The sequence below is a fragment of the Fistularia commersonii genome, chromosome 3, assembly GCF_037954325.1.
Source record: "Fistularia commersonii isolate RoL2024-O1a breed Wild chromosome 3, RoL_Fcom_v1.0, whole genome shotgun sequence".
NCBI classification, from domain to species: domain Eukaryota; kingdom Metazoa; phylum Chordata; class Actinopteri; order Syngnathiformes; family Fistulariidae; genus Fistularia; species Fistularia commersonii.
This window is the reverse complement of record NC_141286.1, coordinates 20,016,032-20,039,031: the sequence shown is the minus strand read 5'-3', so window position 1 is coordinate 20,039,031 and position 23,000 is coordinate 20,016,032. Positions and strand designations below refer to the sequence as shown.

Here is a 23,000-nt window from a genome sequence, read left to right as displayed (position 1 = left end):
GCCAGACTGAGATGGTTTGGTCATGTACAGAGGAGGGGTAGTGAATATATTGGTAGATGGATAATGGAATTGGAGCTGCCAGGCAGGAGGTCTCGAGGAAGACTAAGGAGAAGATATATGGACATAGTGACAGAGGATATTAAGGTGGTTGGTATGAGAGAGGAGGATACAGAGAATAAGATTAGATGGAGAGGGTTGATTTATTGTGGCGACCCCTGAAGGGAAAAGCCAAAAGGGGAAGAAGAAGAGACGGGTCACGATTAAGAAGACAGAGGTGGAAGCATTCACTGCACACATCAACACGATCAACACGAACACCAAATTCAATGCAACAATTTTCACTAAATATCCCTAAAGACAACTTTCCCTTCTTGGACAGTTGTGTTCACATTCAACACAACAGGAGCCCGGATACCAAGATCTATAGGAAACCAACACAAAATTACCAATATTTGCTCTTTGACTCACCCCCTTCGACACTAACTAGAGGTTATCAGAACTCTACACCATTGGGAAAAAAAAATCCCATTAACTACCAAGGGCAGAAAAATTGAGATTCAACATATTAGGATGCCAAATTTGAAATCAAACCAAGAGCAAGGAAGCGGAGGAGGACAATAAATGGAGTATCCTATACCCTATACCGAATGTTGCTGGCATTTTAGAAAAACCCAGAAGGGTGTTCAACAAACACTGAATATAAGGACTATTGCACCCCAAGGACGAAACACCAAGACACAAGATTGAAAATGTGGTGTATGTTGTCATCTGCAGTGAGGATCGTGACAATGTCTATATTCATGTCTATACAAAACAAATTCTGCATAAATGGATGGCTAAACACAGGAGAGCCAAAATTTCCGGACAGGATTCAGCAATCCATCTACACCTGAATGACAAGGGACATTCCTTCCAAGACATCTACATTCTTGCCAGAGGGTAGAGAGAAGTCAAACAAGTCATTGATGTCTAAATAGAAAACTGCACAGAACAGAGTAGGAGGCCTGAGGCACAACCTTTTGCCAACACACAACACCGTACTGGTATCCATCCCAAAACAGATTAACCCACACAGACCAGACCTATGTGAACCAACCAAACCAACCAGAAAAATCCACCAAATGAGCCTGAGTCCATGTGATCATACGTGTTTCTCACCTTTGCTTCACACAGAGAATTTTGGCAGCACCTTTTCAAATTTTAATCCAGATAAATCCCCAGAAGTTGTACCTGTATTCCCATCTAATGACACCCCATTAACACAACAACCCCTTTTGACCTAGTTTCTGCAAAACAACTCTCACATTTGCATAGCAAGCGATCTCAACCTAAATCGTCCCCCCCAATCTTGGAAGCTCCCTACAGTCCATTCGAACCGAAGAAGCCTCTGAAATAAGAGGCAAAACACCCATCCTTGAGGATCATATATTTCCTCAAGGATGACTAGATTTGGCTTACATTACTCAATGGTTATAACATGATGGTTAACTGTTTTCAGGTGAACTGTATTTTCTCAGCAAAATATATGAACTAAGAGAAGAAAGTGAGGGTATGAGATTATATTAAGACCAAAAACAAGGCATGCGCTTCACACCGCATTATACATTTACCCATGGGTGGTTTGTTCGTAAGGGTGATCTGGGCAACGCCGCACCAAAGCGTGGATAAGGAGGGGATTTTTAAGATCACATTCTACCATCGATATCGCAGTTTGGATCATTGTAGCTGCCTCTGAATGTAATGTCCAATCAGTGTGTAGTAGCGCTCCATGGGGAACCGCCATTGTTTGGGTGATAAATCACCCCGAGTTTTCTAATAGACTCTCGCGTGAAATCTTTTTATTTATTTATTCATTCATTTATTTATTTTCCAGAAAACAGGCGCTACAAGATATTGCTCCAGGAGGGCTTGCATATATTTTCAATCCACTATGGTAAATGTAAATAATTTCACTCACGAACAATCTTAAATTTACCTTTCTTCAAGCTTATTTAGCGAGATGGGTCCTATTTGCGTTCATCTCACCACCTATTGATTACAAGTTGCACTGCTATGTAATTTTTGGAAAGACAAATGTAGATTGTGACAATTGTCTAATCACCTGTTAATTTACAGATTTAATGGGTCATCTTCGTCCTCTTTGCAAAAGTTGCCCCCCAGCCCCGATAATTTTGTTTGGAGCCTCCACTGCATTTACTATATATGTAGAACTATGCAAATCCAAAGGTCATCCTTACAGTGAACAGTAAGATTCTGAGTCCTATAAAGACAGCTAATTCATTGATCGACATCATAACTGTGATGAGGCACACAATTTCATACTTCTATTACAACCAAATATAACCCAGTACTTGACATATTCCTTTTATACAACATTTTCCCCTCTTTCCTACAACAGAGTGAATATGTCAGAGAGGTGAATCTGTCTGTACTTTATTAGGGTTTCCAAGAGATGACCGGAGAAAGTGTAGTTCTTTTACAGATGTATCTTGTGGATGGTGAAACATTGGACAGAAAAACAAAGATGGTTGAAGAATATCTTCATGATGAATGTTAAATGGCTTAATCCTTTATTCTCAGTCAATATGATTTTGGTTGCCTTAAGCATCAAATCAAACCTTTCTAAAATTAATTTAGGCCTCACACACAAACATGATGACAAAATCCCAAAGGGAACTGGTAAGACGTGTCACATCAAATAGTGCACTGACAGAGTTGACAGCATGGATGAGGATTTGAATGTTACCCTTCTTAAAATTTGAAGACAATTTTCAATTCCCATTGACTGACCTTTTCAATCCACAGGCAGCCACTTATAAAAGGAAGAGGGAATAGTTTCCTGAAAACCCAGTGACAGCTGACAAGAGTACAGAAACACCTTTAATCCTCACAAAATCCTGCCTGGTGGGCTATGTAAATGTTCACTCACGACACTTCATTATGCAGGCAAAATGGCACATTTTAAAGGGCACTCAAGTCTGTGAATTGGGGACCACTTACTGTATATGGTTGCGGATTGGAAGGTAATGCAGATGATTATTTTCCAATTTTTTCATGTAGAGATGAACACAATGACAATCAAAATATATACATAAATTAATCAATATGTCCATCCCAACCAGAGATGTATTGCTTGCATATTTTATTTAAGCTACTTGAAAAGACATACATCTGTCTTAACCCAAACACCCATGTTAGACAAATTTTCATTCTCTTTGCATTTTCCCTAAGCCCTGTTTCAGAGAATAAATGATCAACCAACCACATCATTGGATACCATCAAACTTGAAAATATTCCAGACATATTACAGCACGATGTTGAATTATCAGAGATTTCATCCAGGTTTGGCCTGTGATCTACTTATAGACTGATCCAATTAGTTTAGCTGCGTGGAATAACTGGATCTCAATAAAACACAGTGAGTCATATTGCTTCACTCAGTATCCTGTTCTTTTACTGCAGTTTCCCCCCGTAGCTATCTCATATAAACAATCACTGTTCTTGCTATTCACTTGTCTTCTCTGCTTAGAAAAAAAAAATACTACATAATTTTTTCCATCTATTTTACTCTTCATTATACACCATTCTCCCCATTCATGTATTTATTATTTATTTTTAGTGTTGTTGCTCTACTATCTAGCTCTCACTTCCCTTCCTGGAATTGCTCATCTCCCACCACAGGACAGTGTTGGGTGATGTCAGGATAGAAATGGACTATTTCTGCTCCATAGCACAAGACAAGACAAAACCCACTCATGACACATCTCAGACTGCTGAGCCTGTTGACTCTCCTTTCACTAGGCAAAGGCCCAGAGTCTTACATTGAGCAATGCCAAGCAGCTGAGCCATTGTTTCCTTCATTTTCTGTCTTGCAAAGAGACATAAAAGGAAATCGGTGACACGCTGAGATTGGACATGATGTCCAGAGATGTGTTTAAAGCATCTGTTAAAGCAACATGCCTTAATTAGGATTTTCCAGCTGCTCACAGCAAATGAGGACAGCAGTCTCTTACTGAGTTCCTGGAGATTTTTTTACACTTGTACAAGCATTACCCAGGGTCAAAACAAAGCAAAAAAAAAAAGACCTCAATTTAGATTTCATTTCCTTTTAAACAACTGCAAAACACTGGTTTGGGAATTCTATTCAGTATTTTAACCTCTCACTTATATTTTTAATTGTACTGAGGAGACAAGAAAGGGCTCAATAGAAAGATAAGTTGCTAAGTTCTCACCTGGATTGAAATCCTGGTATCTGCAGTAGAGTCAGATCGTGATACATGCAGACGCAGCCTGCCAAGCTACAAGGGTGATGGGATAAAAGCGTATTTTCAAACATAACAAGATACACTTTCGCAGTGGATCACGGTACACAACATTAGAGCCCTATGAGGCAAACAATGTTGTTGCCAAAAATAATATCAGAGGTCACAGTACCCATGCCAAACAAAATTTCAGTTCCTCGGCAGGCCTTTATTTCCTTTGGAGGGGGAATGATTAACAAACAAAAGACCTAGGACTCCTATCTCACGCAAGTAAAAATAGTAATAATAATGTAATAATAATGATAATCACAACCACGATAATAACTAACATTATTATCATATGCAATTGCAGAAGCAGTAAGACTTGTGGTAGTAATAATAGTAGTAGTAGTGGTGGGGGTGGGGATAGTGGTAAGAATTATATTTTGTGATTGCAGATTGCCCAATCTCATTTTCAGATATTTGAACCCCATAATGTTGCTAAGTTACAAGATCAGTCTTAAAAAGTCTTCTAGCCCTTCGGCAATTTTTCCCTCAACAAAAAAATGCTGTTTTTTTGTTTTGGGTATGACTGAAGTAAGAAAAATTTATTCAATATCCCATCAGATGTGGTAATCGCTGAGGAAAATACAGAGGCAGAAGACTCCTGGTTACACCACATGTAATGCTTTTTCAAACAGCCTCCCAACAAGAACAAAAATACCAACTAGCTTGGCAATGGCTGCAATTTGAGTCGTATAGAAGAACATTTTGTTGAGGGAGTTTTAGAGCTGGGAGTGTGTTCTTATGGAGGGATATTATACCCACTGACTTGCTCTTGGCCTCTTCTGTGGGAGAGCTGTCTTGCTGTCACTGTGGCTGCGGTTGAATGGTCATTTAGCTTGGGAAGGATTCTGACTGAGTGAAATGACCTAGAAATATATAAGTGGCTGCATAATAAGAGCTGGTGGAATTCTCAAAATGCTTGGGAAAGAGTTTCTATGCATCTAATCAAATTTCTTTTATAACAGGGAAGTCAGCCAAAACAAGACAGTGATTCCCCACATTCCATGGACTGGCCGTGAGTGTTTCTATTGGCGGTTCCATATTCCCTATGATCCTTGTTTTAACGGCCTCTTTGAATTACTATTTATTCAATATTACTTTATTCACTGAAGCCAGCAATATTGTGATCTAATGCTTTTGGAATATTATGAGTAACAGACAATGTTACAATAAATAAATAGAACTGTCATTGCAATATGTAAGTAGCATTAGATTAAGACATACATACAACATTATTAAAAAAAAAAAAAAAAAAAGAAAATTAATCAATTTATAAGGGTCTTTCTCTTGGTCCTTCAATAATAACTACCGGTACAAGATCTAAATTATTTTCAAATAGCCACACAGGCCTTGCATCAAAGGTTAGATATTTGATTCAATGCAAATGTTTATATTGTAACCATTCACAGATGCTGAAGATTGCTGTGTACGGTCAAGCTGGATTGTTATTTCCCTCTACAATTTGGTGACAGAGCTGTATAACGGTTAGAGGTCCCAGTCCAGTATATTTTCCAATAGTTCCTCCTAGTACAAAGCTTTTTTCATATTAGCTGCAGCAGCAATTTGCTTTCATTTAGATGCTGCAGCTCTTGCTGGTATCTGTATTTCGATGCATTTAAGCATTTGTTCTGTTCCCTCAGACAAAAGGAGTCTCTTACTTTTCAAACGTGTTAATTTGTTTCGTTTTGTTGTACTCAGTAGTTTTCAATAGTCCAGTTTGTTTTTCCAAATTGTTTTTGTTTGCTTTTTTGTGTCTGTAAACTCCTTCCCCTTAAGAAACAAAAACATTTTTGGAACATCCTATTCCCACTGGACATTGCTGTTACAAGTCTTGTGCAAAGGGACTGCATACTTATTCCTACTCTGCATTCAAGTACAGCCATTTTATACGTTTTATATGATAATTCTAAGTCGTTCAGAGCGTCACAGATATCACATTTTATGAATAACTTGGGAGTGGAATATAGCAAACTTTCGATCTAAAAAATTCACTAAACATCTTTAAAACTAAGAATAGTCTAAGAATAGTCCACTAGAATATAAGATACTGAATACTGTGTAGTAATGACAGAAAAAAAGTAATATCATGACACTTTTGCATAGCTTTGTTTCTGCCCTACATTTGTCAAATGTTAAAATCTAAACTAACATTAACAGTCACCCGACCAAAGAGGACTGACCCTTCGGGCCAAGATCCAGCAGTTTACCCAAAATGAATAAGCTCCCACCAGTAATGTAATTAACCTGTTATATACTATGTGACTCAAAACACTACAATGCCTCCTGCTTACAGTGGGCCTCAGGTAACTCTAAGATGACACACTAACAAACCAGCTACTATAAATGACATTGATATTGACCCTGCAGAGGCTAAATAACTAAAGACTGCCCTCTAGTCATTTACAACTGAAGAGCCTCATTGGGTAAGAGGCAAGACATCCTCAAATATCACAAACCAAGTCCACTTGGCCTTGATTCAAACCTCCTGGGATACTTATGACCTATATGATAAAGAATCTTCAGAGCCATCAATCATATCCCATAACCCTGCAGAGCATTTTACTAAATATAAAAGATGCTTGCAAGGCCACATCCTTAAACCTTTACCCCACTGCCTGGTCATGCCCCATTTGGGAACTTAATCATGTTTTGCTTTGACCAACAGACTGAAAGGCTAATTGACATAGAGATCATTCTATTATTCTGATGATTTGGTATTGATTAGATTCACCGTGTCTTTTAAAGGCAGGGGTAATGCCTTTATTTCATCTGAATCTGATGTTTGACTGCTCCCCAGTAAAAGGGAAATAAAACATCAGTGAATTTGCTGAATCATTGTATTCTTTGTTTGAATTCAGTGTGATTTCAAAATATTTCTGAGCAGTCAAAATATGAACTGATTTAACTCAAATGAATATCTTGTATTTTTTTCTGTGTCATTTAGGTTTTTTTGGAGGAGGCTGTGTGCTTTTTGAAATCTCCAGACAATGTTCAATTAATTGGACATGAATCAGAGTAAAGCATGACATTTATCAGAAATTTTGATACCATGAGTGTTGCACAAGATATCCAAAAAAAATCCTCTCTCAAGAGTAAATAAATATAGCCAAGTGGAAAAAATTTACTCCATGTCTCCTTTGTCTGCTCATGCCGTATATGTTTTGTTTTAGTTCCCTTTTCCATTAAACATGACATGCAAAACATAAAGCTGTTCCTAACTATGGAATAAAAATGTGCATGTTGCACAAGGGCAATCTAATGACGACTGACAGATTTCGGGTATTGATGATTTGCATGAATTGAAGGCTTAGTCCCAAATAAATGATAATTGTTAATCTCTTTTGTTTGGGCCCTGCTTTGCCTTTCCTGCTTTTATATTTTGTGACCAAAAAGGCATAAATCACTAGCAAGGCCCAGCTAAAACTTTGTCATTGCCAAGTACAGTAAAAAAGGATTAGATTCAAGGTTTGCACCGAACTTGAGGAAAGTTTTGAAATAACGGCAGCTGTGGTTGTAGTAATGCATTGTCATCTCTCCAAAATTGATAAAACCTTAATAACTGCAATCATGTTAGCACAGAGTAATCTGAATCAATATGTTGTTATGTAACCAAAGTTTTGTATTAAACAAAGCAAAATAAGTCACCACTGACCAATACCTTTTCACAGGATAGACACTCAACAATTTTCCATGTGTTTGAGCCTTGCCTTTGAGTTTGTTTATTTAGATCAAAATCAGCTGTAACAATATGCTTGTGCAGCTGATGTCTCTTTCTTGACACCCTAGGAAACCCAGGCTGCCCTCTTTCCCTCACTACAAGCCACACCGCCTGATTTTGCATGGGGTACACTAATACCCTGCAGGCACAACAGCAGGAATTACACTTAGCTCTTGGTGTTTGAGTGACAACAAAACAGATTCAGAAATAACCTGTAGCACAGAAGACTGCTGAGTGCCAAAATGTTTGCCTGAGGGGAATATCAGGGAGCCAACTCAACAGACGAGTTGAGCTACCGGTACTATTTTGACGAGGAAATTCGCATTTTATAACAGAGCTTGAACAAATGAGGACTCGGTTTTGTTTTCTGAGGACTAGCCTCTAAACTACATAATACAGTATATCTGCCCAAACCATAGTTGTACAACTGTTTTCCTGCTCCAGAACTGTGGGCAGGTCTTTACATCTGATTTCAGAATTAGAAGTTCGGATTATACGGTATTTGTGTGTGTGTGTGTGTGTGTGTGTGTGTGTGTTTGTGTGTGTGTGTGTGTGTGTGTGCATAAAAGCGGAAAAATCAATAACATGGAATAAGAAGGTTTTTTTAGATAAAATGTTCACATGTACAAGTGATACTAAAAAAGCAGTCAAACAATACATAAGCTTTACCTATAAAAATTATGCAAATGGATTTATTGTGATTATTTCCGCTTCAATTGAATTTGTTGATCCGTTTTATTTTGCTAATAGAGAAAGCTCTTAACAGAACATTTTCGATTAATTTGGACCGATGCTACCCTTAACGTTTAGTTAGATTTGGTACCATTTGTTAAAATTAGTATGGGGTTACGCATGATCTGTCGAAAAAGTGATGTTACATCACAAGAGCATGCTCTGCGTGCCACATATTAGTCAATGTTATTCATTCTATAATGCCAAATTTCACAGGGTTACATAAACTATAATTTGCCTGGCACTATAAAACTGCTGGGGGGGATGAGTCGTATCTGATATCAACTTTAAAATATCTCTGGTTTCTCGTAGGTTTTTATCCAAAACCCCCAACAAAAATTGGCAATCCAGCAGAAAATTTCTCCTATAGGCATTCCTAAATTAGTTCATGAAAGGCTCAAGAGAAGAACATCGATTCCATCGATTCCCCTTCAGCATATTCCTTTATTCTCAGCAGGAGTTAAACCTGTTGATATTGCCAGGTGGCAGAGCGTGGATCATCAAGTGGCTCGGAGATAAAACCAGCTATGATTTAAAGGAACAGTATAAACCTTGATGATGCAAGGGTCGCTGTCTTGTATATATAAACCTGACAGCCTCTCCAAAGAACTCGCATACTAGACAGAAAGATATCCTTGTGCTCCTCCTTTCTGCAGCCAGCAGCCACACAAGTATTTGCGATAAATATTAATATCTGAGACATACCAAATCAACCAACTAAAAACCCATGGTTGTAAAAAAAACAAGCATATTCACTGTTTATTATGAGAATGTCTTTCTGTAACAGTCCCTCAGGAAATACAAGCTAAAGTTCCAGTATTAAACCTGCAGGTTGTTCTTGAATGTCCTCTATTCTGAGTGAAGTAAGAAAAGTTATCTGCCAGGAAAAGAAGACTATAACATTTGGATTATCAAGCTGCTAAAAAGAATTTTGAAAAATATGAAGACGCATAAAAGAGTTGCTGCTATATTTGGATTTCCTCATCCCAGTGTGTAAAGATTTTGGGGTATGATAATGTTCCTTGCCAGACCAGAATCAGAATAGTCTTTGTTGTAAGTTCGCACATACAAGAAACTGGCTCCGGTTTTCACTTACATTACATGAAGGACAACAAAAACTGGTTGACAGGATGTTTTCACAATACAATAATATAATTTATATATGTAAGTATATATACATATCTATATGTATATATTTAATCAAGTTCTATACCAAATGAGCAAAAGCGGTAAATGTGATAGTGCAAAGAGATTAAACCTGCAGGTTGTTCTTGAATGTCCTCTATTCTGAGTGAGGTTAGAAAATCTCGATAAACATGTCTATATTTTTGCTGTCTTTGTTAGTATTTAGCTGTGTTAGCTGTCTTTGTTTGTATTGTTAGTATTGATAAAATTAAATAAATTATTGATAAAATTACCACAATATTCTTTTTTTCAGCCCCTAAATAACAGAAGCAAGGTATATACTCATTGTGTGCTTTAAATTCAAGCAAAGTGAAATTGATTTTTAGGCTGCCTTAAGATGAGCCTTTGCAGGAGGACAGCCTTGTCATATTTGGTCTAGAAACACAGACTTCAAAAGGAGGCTGGCCTTGAACTGGGCCACAGTGAATCTGCGTACAACAGCGTTGGCTCAGTGACACACGGTGGACAACATGTGTGCTCTCAGCCTCCAGAGACACTTCATCATTGTTAATTGGGTTATATCACATAAAATGCAAACCCTTCACCCGTCTCAACACATTAAATGCAATGGTTTGATCCGCCATGTCTTTACATGAATAGGCTTAGTCACTGATAATTTGTTTTTGAGGCCATCAAGGGATAGCTCATATTCCCTTATGTGTTTCTATTACTCATAAATATGGAGGACAAAACAGTCTGAGATCCCGTGACTAATTTTGGCTGACTGGCCCTGAACACTGGAAGGGCTGAGCACAAGGAACCCTGCACACACACTTTAACTGCACAAAACCGCCAAAGACTTCATCGCATTCATAGTCTGTTGTGTCTGTGATTTAATCGAAGGAACTGGCAACATTTAAGATGTGTAATTATAATGTCTGTTCACGGTCCTTCACTTTCTTCTACTAGAAATCATCAGTTAATTTATTTTTCATTCATACTGGTCTGCCTCTCTGCACAGAACTCGAGGGTTGATGGTTACCATCTGGAATCTAGACCAACCCAGGCTACTAACATTACACTGCCTGATCATTTTACATTTTATGAGGAAATGGATATGTCTGCATCTTGAAACATTTTTGTGGTGAGTGACAGTGGCCTGTGAAGTCGTTCTCACTGCCCTCAGCTATAAAGTAAACCTTTTTTTCACTTGTGGTATGCCAATACAGGCACAGAGATTGAGAAAAACAGCCAGGAAAGACAGATGGTTTGAGAAATGAGTCAAAGAGGCCACCTTTGTCAAACTCGAAATGCCATCACGGAACAGAGGGGATCTTGGATCCAACCTTTCATCAATATACAAGGCCATGCTGAGATTCGTACCAGGACATATCAACACGGACATGCAAATATCCATCAGCACCCTGCAAATCACCCAGCGCGATCCAACACCAAAGCCAGACCTCATGACCTGCGTGGACCTCAGTGATCTGGCAACACTTATCCTTCATAGGGTGCTGAGGCTATCCAGGCTGCAATCGGGCGAAAGGCAGGGTACACATGGAAAAGCTGTACAAACTGGTCATCAGTCAATCACAGGGTCGCTTATACAGAAGGACAACTACCAAGTCTCTCATTGGGCAATTTTCCCAATTAACTTGTATGTTTTAGGACTGTGGGAGGAAACCCACGAGAACATGCAAACTAGAAGAAGCAAACTCATATGCTGTAGGCCGAAGAACGCCATCGTGCCACCCCGACTCACACATCAGCCTTACAATTGCCTATTCAGATTCCAACTCAGGTGAGTTCAAGGATTTGTACCTTTGTTCCCCAAAATTTAAGGATTGAAAAAAATATTCATTCTCATATGCACAGTATGGAAATGTTTCTTACAACAGAATTCTTACCCTTCAGTATGTAGAAAGTGCCATAGCTTCTGCAAAGTAACTCACTCATTCACATAATGTGACACCTTAACTTGGACCAACCCCAATCCCGCCAGCGGCATATCCGAAACTCCCCACTGTCCAGTAGAACAGATGAAGACAGCTGAAAAGTCTTCTGGAAAAAAAAGACATGTCTGGTTGCCACCACAATATTTAACAAGTTTCAAAACCATTGATAAAAGACCAAATTTCTAAGAAGCAGATGTTTTTACTTTTTCACACTCCTTGTAAACTGAAAGTCCACACTACATTTAGAAAGGTAAAGTACAACACTAGTTGTGGCAACTTTAAACAACGGTTCATGTTACAGCCCAAAATGACGTGGCATTTTAAGGCATTTAAAATCAATACAACTGATGATAAGGTTAGGGTTAGGGTCATTATCTGATGATAATGCTAACAACAAACAGCAATTGGGGTCTTGCAGTAACAAGATATCGATGAAAACATTAAAGCAATATAATATATGTGTGTAATATATAATCTTCTTCTTCTCACTTCTTCTTCTAACTACCGTCATATCCTCTCTCACTATGGCCATAAATCTTCTCTTTGGTCTTCCTTGAGACCTCCTGCCTGGCAGCTCCAATTCCAGCATCTGTCTACCAATATATTCACTATTCCTCCTCTGTACATGTCCGCACCATCTCAGTCTGGCTTCTCTGACCTTCTCTGACTCCAAAACATCTAATATGAGCCATCCCTCTGGCAGACTCATTCCTGATCCTATCCATCCTGGTCACTCCTAAAGAGAGATGAAGAGAACATCTTCATCTCTGCGACCTCCAGCTCTGCCTCCTGTCTTTTCGTCATTGCAAGTGTTTCTAGGCCTTACAGCATCACTGGTCTCACCACTGTCTTGTACACCTTTCATTTCATTCTGGCTGATATTCTTCTAACGCATAGTGCCCCTGACACTTTTCTCCATCCATTCCAACCTCCTTGAACCTGTCTCTTCAGCTCTTTTCCACACTCTCCCTTTCTCTGGACTGTTGACCCCAAGTACCTGAAATCCTCCAATGTCTTGATCTCCACTCCCTGTATCCTCACCGTTCCACCCTGGTTCCTCTCATTCACACATGTACTCTGTCCTTTCCAGCGCATACCTGCACCTCTCTAGATTTTCCTAAACCTGTTCTCAAGATTAAAGGTTTCCTCATACAATGCCAGAGTTCCCCTCTTGGCACCCTGTCATATGCTTTTCCTAGGTCTACAAAAACACCATGCAGCTCCCTCTGGCCTTCTTTGTACATCTCTAGTAGCACTCTCAAAGCAAATACTTCATCTGTAGTACTCTTTCTAGGCATGAAGCCATACTGCTTCTCACAAATGCTGGTTTCTGCTCTCAAGTCTAGTTTCCACTACTCTTTCCCATAACTTCATTGCATGGCTTATCAACTTTATCCCTTAATTGCCACAATTCTGCACGTCCCCCTTACTCTTAAAAATTGGCGACATCACACTGCATCTCCATTCTTCAGGTATCTTCACACTCTCTAAGATCCTGTTGAATAAACTAGTCATAAACTCTACTGCTGCCTCTCCTAGAGACTTCCACACCACCAAAGGTAAATCATCGGGACCAACTGCCTGTCCACTCTTCATCCTCTTCAATGCCTTCCTAACTTCACATTTACTAATCTCTGCTACTTTGTGGTCTACAATAGTCACCTCTTCTACCCTTGCCCCTCTTTCATTTTCCACATTCATCAGCTCTTCAAAGTGCTCTTTCCATCTTCCCATCACTCTTCTAGCAATACATTTCCCTCTCTATCCTTAGTCACCCAGACCTGTTGTACATCCTTTCCATCATTATTTTTCTGTTTCGCCAACCTGTATAGATCATTCTCTACCTCCTTGGTGTCAAACCGAGCATAAGAGTCATGGTACACCCTTTGTTTTGCCTTGCTACCTCTATCTTTACCTTACGCTGTATCTCCCAGTACTCTTGTCTGTTCACTTTAGTCCTGTCAGTGTCCCACTTCTTCTTTGCTAACCGCTTTCTCCTTAGCTTCCTCATTTCACCACCAAGTCCCCTTATCTACTTTCCTTCCAAATGACACACCAAGAACTCTACTACTTGTCTCCCTGATAGCACTACTGTAGTTATCCAATCTTCTGGAAGCTCTCCCTGACCACCCAGAGCCTTTCTCAACACCTCCCTGAAAACCATACAACACTCCTCCCTTTTCAGCTTCCACCACTTTGTCCTCTGCTCTGCCTTAGTCCTCTTGATCTTCCTTGTCACCCTGAATGTAAATTCTAATTGGCATAAACATTTTCAGACAGAAACCTGCCCTCCCCTGTATATTATCCTGGACAACATAGTATATGCATGAACTATACTATCCAATGAATGTTGTTATGTAAATAAATACATTCACACAATAAAAAACAGAGCAAGGATGAACTCGGTGGGATTCTCTGGATCTTGCCTCCAAAGAGCGCGCTAAGTCTCCCCCTCTGCAGAGCTGAAAAGAATAGTCACTTGTCTGTGTTATTTCTTATGATAACCCCAGTCTCCTCTTTACAGGCTTCAACTTAGACCAGCATGAATTGGAATTACTCTCCAACATCTTTCCTTCCACGTTACTATCCTGTATACCAAATCAGCCCATCACTTCTTCATCCCCTCTATTGCCTGCACCAGTCTGCTCCGATTACCACTCTCTCATCTCTGGGGATATTCTGCATCACGTCATCTAGCTCATCCCAGAACTTCTCCTTCTCCTCAAACTCACATCCCACCTGCAGGGCATAGCCATGAACAACATTGAGCATCACACCTTCATTTTCCAGTTTCAGACTCAAAAGTCTATCTGACATTCTTTTCACCTCCAGAACATTCCTAACAAACTCCTCCTTCAAGACAACTCCTACTCCATTTATTGTCTTGTCAGTGCCATGATAGTACAATTCAAAGCCTGCTCCTATGCATCTGGCCTTTCTACCTTTCCACATGGTGTCCTGGACACACAGTACATCCATTTTCCTTCTCTGCATCATGTCGACCAACTCTCTACCTTTTCCTGTCATAGTCCTTCTTTTACCTACGGTAGCCCATTTTCCATTGGTTCGCTGTAGGTCATCAGTACCAATGGCAGTACCAAGGGCCTCGACCAATCCGATTTGGCCTTGTTATTATGATTGATTCGCAAAGTTGGTTTAGGGAAAAGTTTTACAGCGGATGCCCTTCCTGACGCAACCCTCTGCATTTATCCAAGGTTGGGACCGGATCAGGGAGACATTGGCCCATGCCCCCTCCCAAGGCTGGCTCGGGGAGACACTGGCCAGTGCCACCCTGAGGCTGCATTGTGTGTGTTTTATATATACATATACATACATATTTATATATATTAATGTATGTATATACATATATAGGTGAGGTGCATCTGTGCTACTGAAGTGCATCTGTGCTACCACAACCTCACTCCCTCACCCATTCATGTGTCATGTCTTGTCCTAACTCTGTTTTTTGTTTTTTTTTATCCCTGCTAGGCTCAGCCCACTTGCATTCTGCCTATTTTTGTTTATTTATTTTTCTTCTTGTTATCGTTATTTTCGCTCTGTTTATGTTGCTGTTTAGTTTTGGTTGTTTATTTCCACCTTTACGGTCCCCATTCTGTTGTTCATTCTTCTCCTTGATGTTGTTGCGGATGCTGATGTGCTCTTTGCTGTCTATTTATTTGTGGATGATACTGTTACGCTGCTGTGACAGAAGAATTTCCCCTCTAGGGATCAATAAAGTCTATCTTATATAAATAAGAGGATGCAATTCCAGAGCCAGCAGAAATGAGTAGTTTGTCTTTATAGAATATAGAACAGTGCAATTGATTACTCCTGATTTAGTGTGGTTTAACAGCAGACTAAGCTTTTACCATGTTTTCAGTTGAAGGAAAATGGCTAATTGTTCATTTTGCAGGACATTGTATACCCATCGAAATGAGCTTCTCAAATTCCAGTTTATTTAATGTTTACTTCGCAGCTCAGATCAAGACCTGAGTGGTTTGTTTGTAACCAGCCATGGATGTGAACTTCAGAAGAAGAGATGGTAGCACTAAGGTTAGCTTTCAAGCCATATGCAAGAACTGACTTGCTGGTTAACTGTGAAATAATTATTGTCCTCCACCACTCGGCAATAACGACCTACTTAGTCCTTTAGATGGTTTCCCAATATTCTAGGTTGTGCTGCAGTAGCAAGACAGCCCTGTGAATTTGGTCAAAAAGTCTGATCTTAATCAAGGATCTAACAAATATAGGAGTAGAAAGGTGATTTTTATGAAAAAACATTTTTGAAATAACGCTCCCCTCAAAAGTTAATTATCATTGTAGTTATCTTTAGAGTCATTCTTAAAGCAAAATTCACAAAATGTTGTGGTACTATAAACATCCTTATCCACAACTGAAGAAACAGTCTAATTCAAGAATATTCTCAGAGAAATCTGATTTTGATGTTGACACTTAAGATGGAGGTCTATGTACAAGAACATAACATACTCATTTGACAATCAGTGATTTTTTTCAGAAAGTATTTAACAACAGATACGAGGCACACTAAATATTAAAAAGGAGACATGTTTCATCTGTGCAAATTGGAATCAGATGTGATATAATCTGAGATATGTGTGTTTGTATGTACCATACTGTATGTATATATTTTTTCAAAAGAACATAGAGCAGAAGTCCACTTCTTGCTTGCTTTTTTTGTTAAAAGAGGAGCCACAATAGCATCCTGGTATTCATGTTTCGCCCCACATTCATTACCACAACAAAAAAAAGGGGGGGGGACAGAAATTGATACTGTCAAGAGTGTATTTACCCCATAACTGTGACAATTGCTGGTATTCTCAATACAAGCAAAGGGCAAAAGAGCAAAAGTAAAACAGCCCCCACACAATCCAATTATGTGGCCACACTTATGTGTTCTGCTGATGCATTCATTTGCATCCCGATGTACTGAGTACAACTGATGTTCACATTTAGGCAGATTCACACGGGTAAACCATTAAACATGCTTGTGAGGTTCTAAAGCAAATTGTCAGGACAATATTTCTAGATAGGAAGAGCTCCAGGGACCAGCAAAAACTAATGTGAAAGTTGAAATGGAAATATTGTGATTTAATAACTATGAAAAAAAAAATATTAAAATATCTATTTTTACTTATTTTTCAGGAAAGAAACACAGGTTGCAACAAGGATTCACTGCAAGTTCCCAAGCATATCAAGTCAGAAACATTTCGTTGAGCTGTGTCTTGTCAGTGTCATCACCAGTCCCCACTTATCACCCCAAACCACTTGAGAGACCTCTTAAACTACCGGTATTTTAAACCACAGAGCATAAGTCTCTACAAAGACCGTTCACAAATATGATAAATTGTTATTTGATGCAAATCCATCGTCTGAAAAGTAAGTACATCTATCAAAACTATTGTGAATTTGTATATATTTCAACATTTCAAAGTCAAGGATGAGAAAAGGGACCACATTTGATTAACCCACTTCACCAAATTTGCCTTGAAAACACATCTGATACATGTTGTTTCCTCTGTTGTCATTATTTCCATTTAAAATTGAATATATTCTTTGAAACCCGATTTTTAGTTTCTCTTGCAAAATCTATTCAATCAGCACATGGGTGACCTTGAATATAATTAGATTCAGATAGGAAAAACTTTAATAAAGAAACAGCATGAAGGAAGAGTTGTTGTAAATATCTGCTTGGCAACAGAATCTGTCATCACAAGGATGTCATTTGATTCTTATTAAAATCTGCTGCAGCTGACAATTTTCCGCACTGTGAGAGTGGCCGGCCCAAGGTCGCAGCAAAAGAAAAAAAAATCTGCAGGGTGACCTTGTCTAACTAAGCTGCATGTTTCCCCTGAGATTTTAATTTACACTCACTCCAGGGTGGATTATGTTACTTTCATACACTAATAAATCACACCACTGTCAACCAAAATGGTAATTCAAGCGGAAATGTACTGGATAAGTGATTTTTAATGCATTTGTGAACTTCTTCTTTTTCCATGTTTTACAGTACTTACTATACGATTAGACAGCATCGCTACATATTTCAGAATCATTATTCATGGCTGTCGACACATTGTTTATCTAGTTGGAATGATGGGGATACGAATGGAATATTTTGCGAATTACATAGGTTACTTTGACTAGTTCTTAAAAAGAACATATTGTTATTAGGAGGACCATTAATAGTAATATAATTGAGAATGATAATAAATAACAATGCTAATACTAATAATAACAGTAATGTGTGTGTGTGTAATGTTTTAGAGACATTGTTTCAGTTATGTCATTTGAAACTTACTGCTCATTGTGACAGACTTTGATTGCTTCAGCCATCCAATAAAAAATGAGGGGAAACCTTGTTAAACCTGCACTCAATGCTTTCTCTTGACCAAACGTTCTCTAGACTATAAAGAAAATCCAGGGCAAATGATAAGGTAAAAGCATTTTTTCAAAAAATGGTCACTTCAGGTAACTAGAAAAGCTCTTTCATAGCACAAAGCAAACATTTTTAAACAATTCCTGAAAATAGCAGTGTTATTAAAATAAAAGGATTTTCATTTCCCATGCAAAATTGCCAATATCCTGTCTGTCTTTGCTCAGCAACTTTTTTGTATGCTATTTTGCCACTGAATCTCACTTTTGATTCCTTTAATTAACTTTGAACATGTTGAAAAAGAGATTAGAAATAAGACATAGTACTGAAGTAAACACCACTAGAAAACAGAGACTGAACTTCAGTTGTATTCTGTTGACACACCTGTAAATCAATGCAGGAGTCATATCAGGTCTCTCCTGTTTGAGTTTGTTGATTGGGGTCACCTTTTTGATAGCATTTGGGTCAGGGCTGTGTTTTTATTTCCTCGTGGTCAATGATAAAATGATTAGGATGCATGTGCACGTTTAAAGCAGCATAAAGAAATGAATGGTTGCTAATACATTATGGACCAGTAAGGTTTTTGATTTAGTTGAAAATTAATGGGTACATAAATGTAAAATATATGTATGTATAATGCACAATATTGTGGTGAGCTGGGGCTAAGCAAAGTAACATAGTTTACTTTGGATTACATGGATTATTCTCTTTAAAGAAATGGTTTTAATTTAATAGTCAACAAATAGTGGAAACCCAAGGGGGGTCTCTCTCAGCACGACAATTCGGCCGAGGGTGCACTCCCCATTACGACAACTAATGGTTCGGGTTAGTTTCATAGATCAACCACAACATTGTACAGCTATTCAACAATGGAGTTCTCTTACACAGAACCATGAGAAGCTCCCAACAGTCATCATCATCGCTCACAAAGAATTCTGCCAGCCAGTCTCCCCATCTGCTACATTATGTCAATACAGCTTCAACCTTTTTATACATATCATTGTAAATTATGTTTTTTAAATTTTAATTACTGTGTATGTTTATTTTAAAGTATCTATTTATTTTCTTTATCTATTTATTGAATTGTGAATTTTTTGGTCCTATTTGTTTCTTGTGCGTGTGTTGCCATCCAATGGCTCGCTGTTACATTTTGCGCTGAATTCACTTTTATTATTTTAAATCAGTATTTTGTGTGGATGAATATTTCCGTACGGTGGCCTTAAGCGTCAAGTAAGGCAACTTAAATAAAATGTATTATTTTCATTGTTATTGTCAAAAGCCTTCCGATAGGTTTTGAGCACGTGTTTTGTGTTTAAATCCAATGTAAACAGTTCATTTTAAAAAATGAAATAGAAGAAAATGGTACACAGCACTGTCACATTCAAGGCCAATGAGTGTTTTGTTGTTTTGCGGTGAAATTTAATTTTTATTTTATTTTTTAAACATAAGAATTTAACAGCTGGCAACTAAGAGCGCACCTCCTGGCGCCCACGGCTCTCCAAGCTGATAAATTCAACGAGAGTTGGGGGAGGACTCAGCGAATATATCCATATCCTCAACAACCCCGAGAGCTGTGAAGCCAAAACAAAGAAACCATCCACGTGGTTTGGAGCCTTAATAAGACAGTTTATGCCGCATTTTTCGCGGTGCGATCAGCACCAACAAAAGGTGAGCTCAACAGCGCAATCGTCGTTCCGTTTGCATTAAAAAAAAAAACTTGAGAGAAGTTGTGAAAGTGGACCGAGCTGCAGGAGGACGCCGAGAACTCACCATGTCTGATCCGGCCCTCGGTGCGGGGGAAACGCGGAGGCCCTCCGGTTTGGCACATGGAAACCGACCCCCGGATATGGAGCTGTCAGAAATCCACTTCAGAACGCCTGAGCCCGGGACAACTTTGGGCAACGATACGTATCGCATGGGCGACAAAATGCCGGAGGACCCTAACCGACCCACGGCGTTACCCCAAGTTCACCTCCACCCGTACTTGTCTCATCCCCGGATGTCCGTCCGGATGTCGGTGTACAGCACCGGGGTCCGGCCGGTCCTCACCCGCACCTACATCCAAGGACGCGTGTATAACTTTTTGGAAAGGCCCTCTGGCTGGAAATGCTTCGTGTATCACTTTACAGTGTGAGTGCTTTTATTTCCATAATCACACCAATCCCCAGTGTATTCAAGGGTATAATTGCGACTCTAAGATCCTAATTAAACAGGGAGTTAATTGCGCATGCACAGCCTTGGAAGCCCTCGCTACAAAGAATTTATAATCCAACGAATTTCCGAAAGATGCTTCGCAGATTCCGCAGCTCAGCTGGAGGTCCTTTCTAAATATTACAGGGGCATATTAGTTGAGCCACAGCAGATTTTTAAATACCATATAATTAATATCAGACAAGAGGATGTCAGCGATTTTTTTTTCTCAAAAGACTACTAAAGGATGACTGCAACGTCACAGATTCTCTAGCAGGAGATTAAAAAGTGTCTTCAACTCTAACAATGAGTGCTTTGGGAAAATAATCCAGACATAGATGAAGGGGTTAGGGGAATTTCAGAAATGACTATTATGTAAAAAAAAAAAAAGATAACCCCCTCTTCCCTTTAAACCACACTGTTGAATCACGAAACTCCATAAATTGTGGTTTTAACCATCTGTTAAATCCCAAATAATAAAATTGATAACCCCACAATTTGCAGATTATCAAAAAACCCAAGTCGTCCATGTATTTGATATTTACAGAGAAATTGAAATGATCAATGAAACAAATTCAGAGCACCCGAATTGTGTGAATAAATGCAACAATGACAACAAAACTGTCGGGACGCATCACAAATCTGTTGTCCATGTATTTACAAATCAGAACAGAAAGGTCAGAACCTCTACATTTGCATTTTGTCCTCTCTAACAGTAATTTGACAGGAATGGGCTACCTTATCTGATGTCTTATTTGACATTTGACTGATGAAATTGTGATAATAGATCCCAACTGGCTCCACAAGCATGCTATACGGTTCCATGAATTGTTGGAATAGCGATCTCTTGATCAGGACAGCAGTCGGTCAGAGGTTTTGGAATGTGGGACATTATCTTTCAGCTTGGCCACATATGTGTGTTGTCTGTCCCCACTTGCTGGCACTGACAGTGGGCAGTGCAGCTTGGCAGGGTGTGTGCTCTGTGGAGGAGGGAGCAGCCCTGTCTGGTGCTGCCACCCTGTGACCCTGTGGTATTGAAGGGAACGCAGGCTGTCAGGGCAGGTTAGAGTCTCCGTGACTCAAAGCGAACATTACACTCTGCAGCGCAGGCACATTAGAATGTCAGCGCACTCTTAAAACAAATACAGTAAAGAGCATGAATACATTAATACAAACCGAGAAGGAAGCACCTGTTATGATTACTATAATACTGTTGGTTGAAAAAAAAAAAATTTCAATAGTATGTTACTATGTGAAGAATACGAATGTTTCTTGAGCTATCACAAATTTGCACGCTTTTATGATACAGAGTCAGTATTGTTTCGCACAGGTTGGGGTTTCAGTGGGTTATTTTACTTCCTGGGCTTGGCTGAACAAAAATATGGTTTTATTTAAGTGAAGGGAGTATTATGGAGACCTTTGTAACTTTACTTAAAAGACCCTTTGTTGAAAAATCAATAATATATATTGCATACAATATGTTAAACATTGTTGAAAAAACAATAACATATATTACGCACAATATATTAAACTTCTATCAACCACACAAGTGAATGATACATGATTCTTGTTGTGGCACCTGGACTTGAATTTCTTTAAAAAAATTTCAACAATAATTCACCATGACCTTGATGGTCAACTAAATATCACTAAATATTGGAGGTTAGCTTATTGTTAAGTGAGCCAGCCTCTTGAGTAGGTTTAAACAACATAATAAAAATGAATTAAAAGCTAATTAAGACAATGAAATAAATTAAATCTTTGGGATGCAACATATGGACTTCCTTCATGTAAGTCTCATGCTGTACATGTCTGCCCACTCTCAGGACACATAATTTACTTGGCTTTGTAGTATAGCCAATGAGTAAAACATAATAGATCATTTTAAAACCACTTTTTTTTTTTTTGCCAGTGAAATATTTTAAAGTATCTTTATTTGAGTCGGTTATTTTTTAAAGCAGGGGCCTTGTTGTGATGGCTTGTAGTCGGGATGTCTAACCTTTGCTGCAGGTTTTATAGGGGTCATGTTGTTCCCTTGTTTGCATTTGTTTGAGGGGGGATATATCAGCAGCAAAGAGCAAGCATGGCCTTATCACTTACTTGACGTCAGAGTAACTGAATTTCTTATCATACGCCCACATGTGTACGTTTTTACATATGCATTGTATGTGAGAATGGGGCGTCCTTAAACAATATGCTTACATAGACTTAGGTCTTTTGAAAGACACTAACATCACTTCTGTCGAAGAATAACGTGGCATACATTTCCCTGAAGTACAAGTATATCTCACGAGCCTGTGATAAACACATAAAAAGGATTTAAAAAGATACAAAAGTTTTATTCATTGCTCCAACTACAGAGAATGTACTTGCTTCAACCGCAATATCTGGCTGTGGAGCAGAATAGCTTCATCTACGATGCGTTGAATTTAGGAGTCAGACAGGCAAATTAAAAGCAACTCGAGGTTTTTTTGTTAGCTTGTTTTTTTTTTTCCATTAAACTGAATTATATATTCAATTAAGCTGGGGAAAGTAAATTCAGACACAAAGGCCAAGTGTTTAGCCAAACAAAAGT

At 38.8% G+C, this 23,000-nt stretch overlaps 1 protein-coding gene and 1 pseudogene across 3 annotated transcripts in view; one reads left to right on the top strand and one right to left on the bottom strand.

The window, feature by feature from the left end:
• Window positions 1-14,921, bottom strand: part of LOC147235800 (uncharacterized) — an 80,779-nt pseudogene extending 65,858 nt beyond the window's left edge.
• A 4,884-nt stretch (window positions 14,922-19,805) lies between these two features.
• kcnq1.1 (potassium voltage-gated channel, KQT-like subfamily, member 1.1) overlaps window positions 19,806-23,000 on the top strand; it is a 39,351-nt gene continuing 36,156 nt past the window's right edge. For all 3 annotated transcript variants that reach the window (XM_086139947.1, XM_086139937.1, XM_086139929.1), the window contains exon 1: window positions 19,806-20,365. In XM_086139947.1, the coding sequence (XP_085996073.1) occupies window positions 20,007-20,365 (359 nt within the window). In that variant the 5' untranslated portion in view covers window positions 19,806-20,006. The remainder of the gene's footprint in view (window positions 20,366-23,000) is intronic.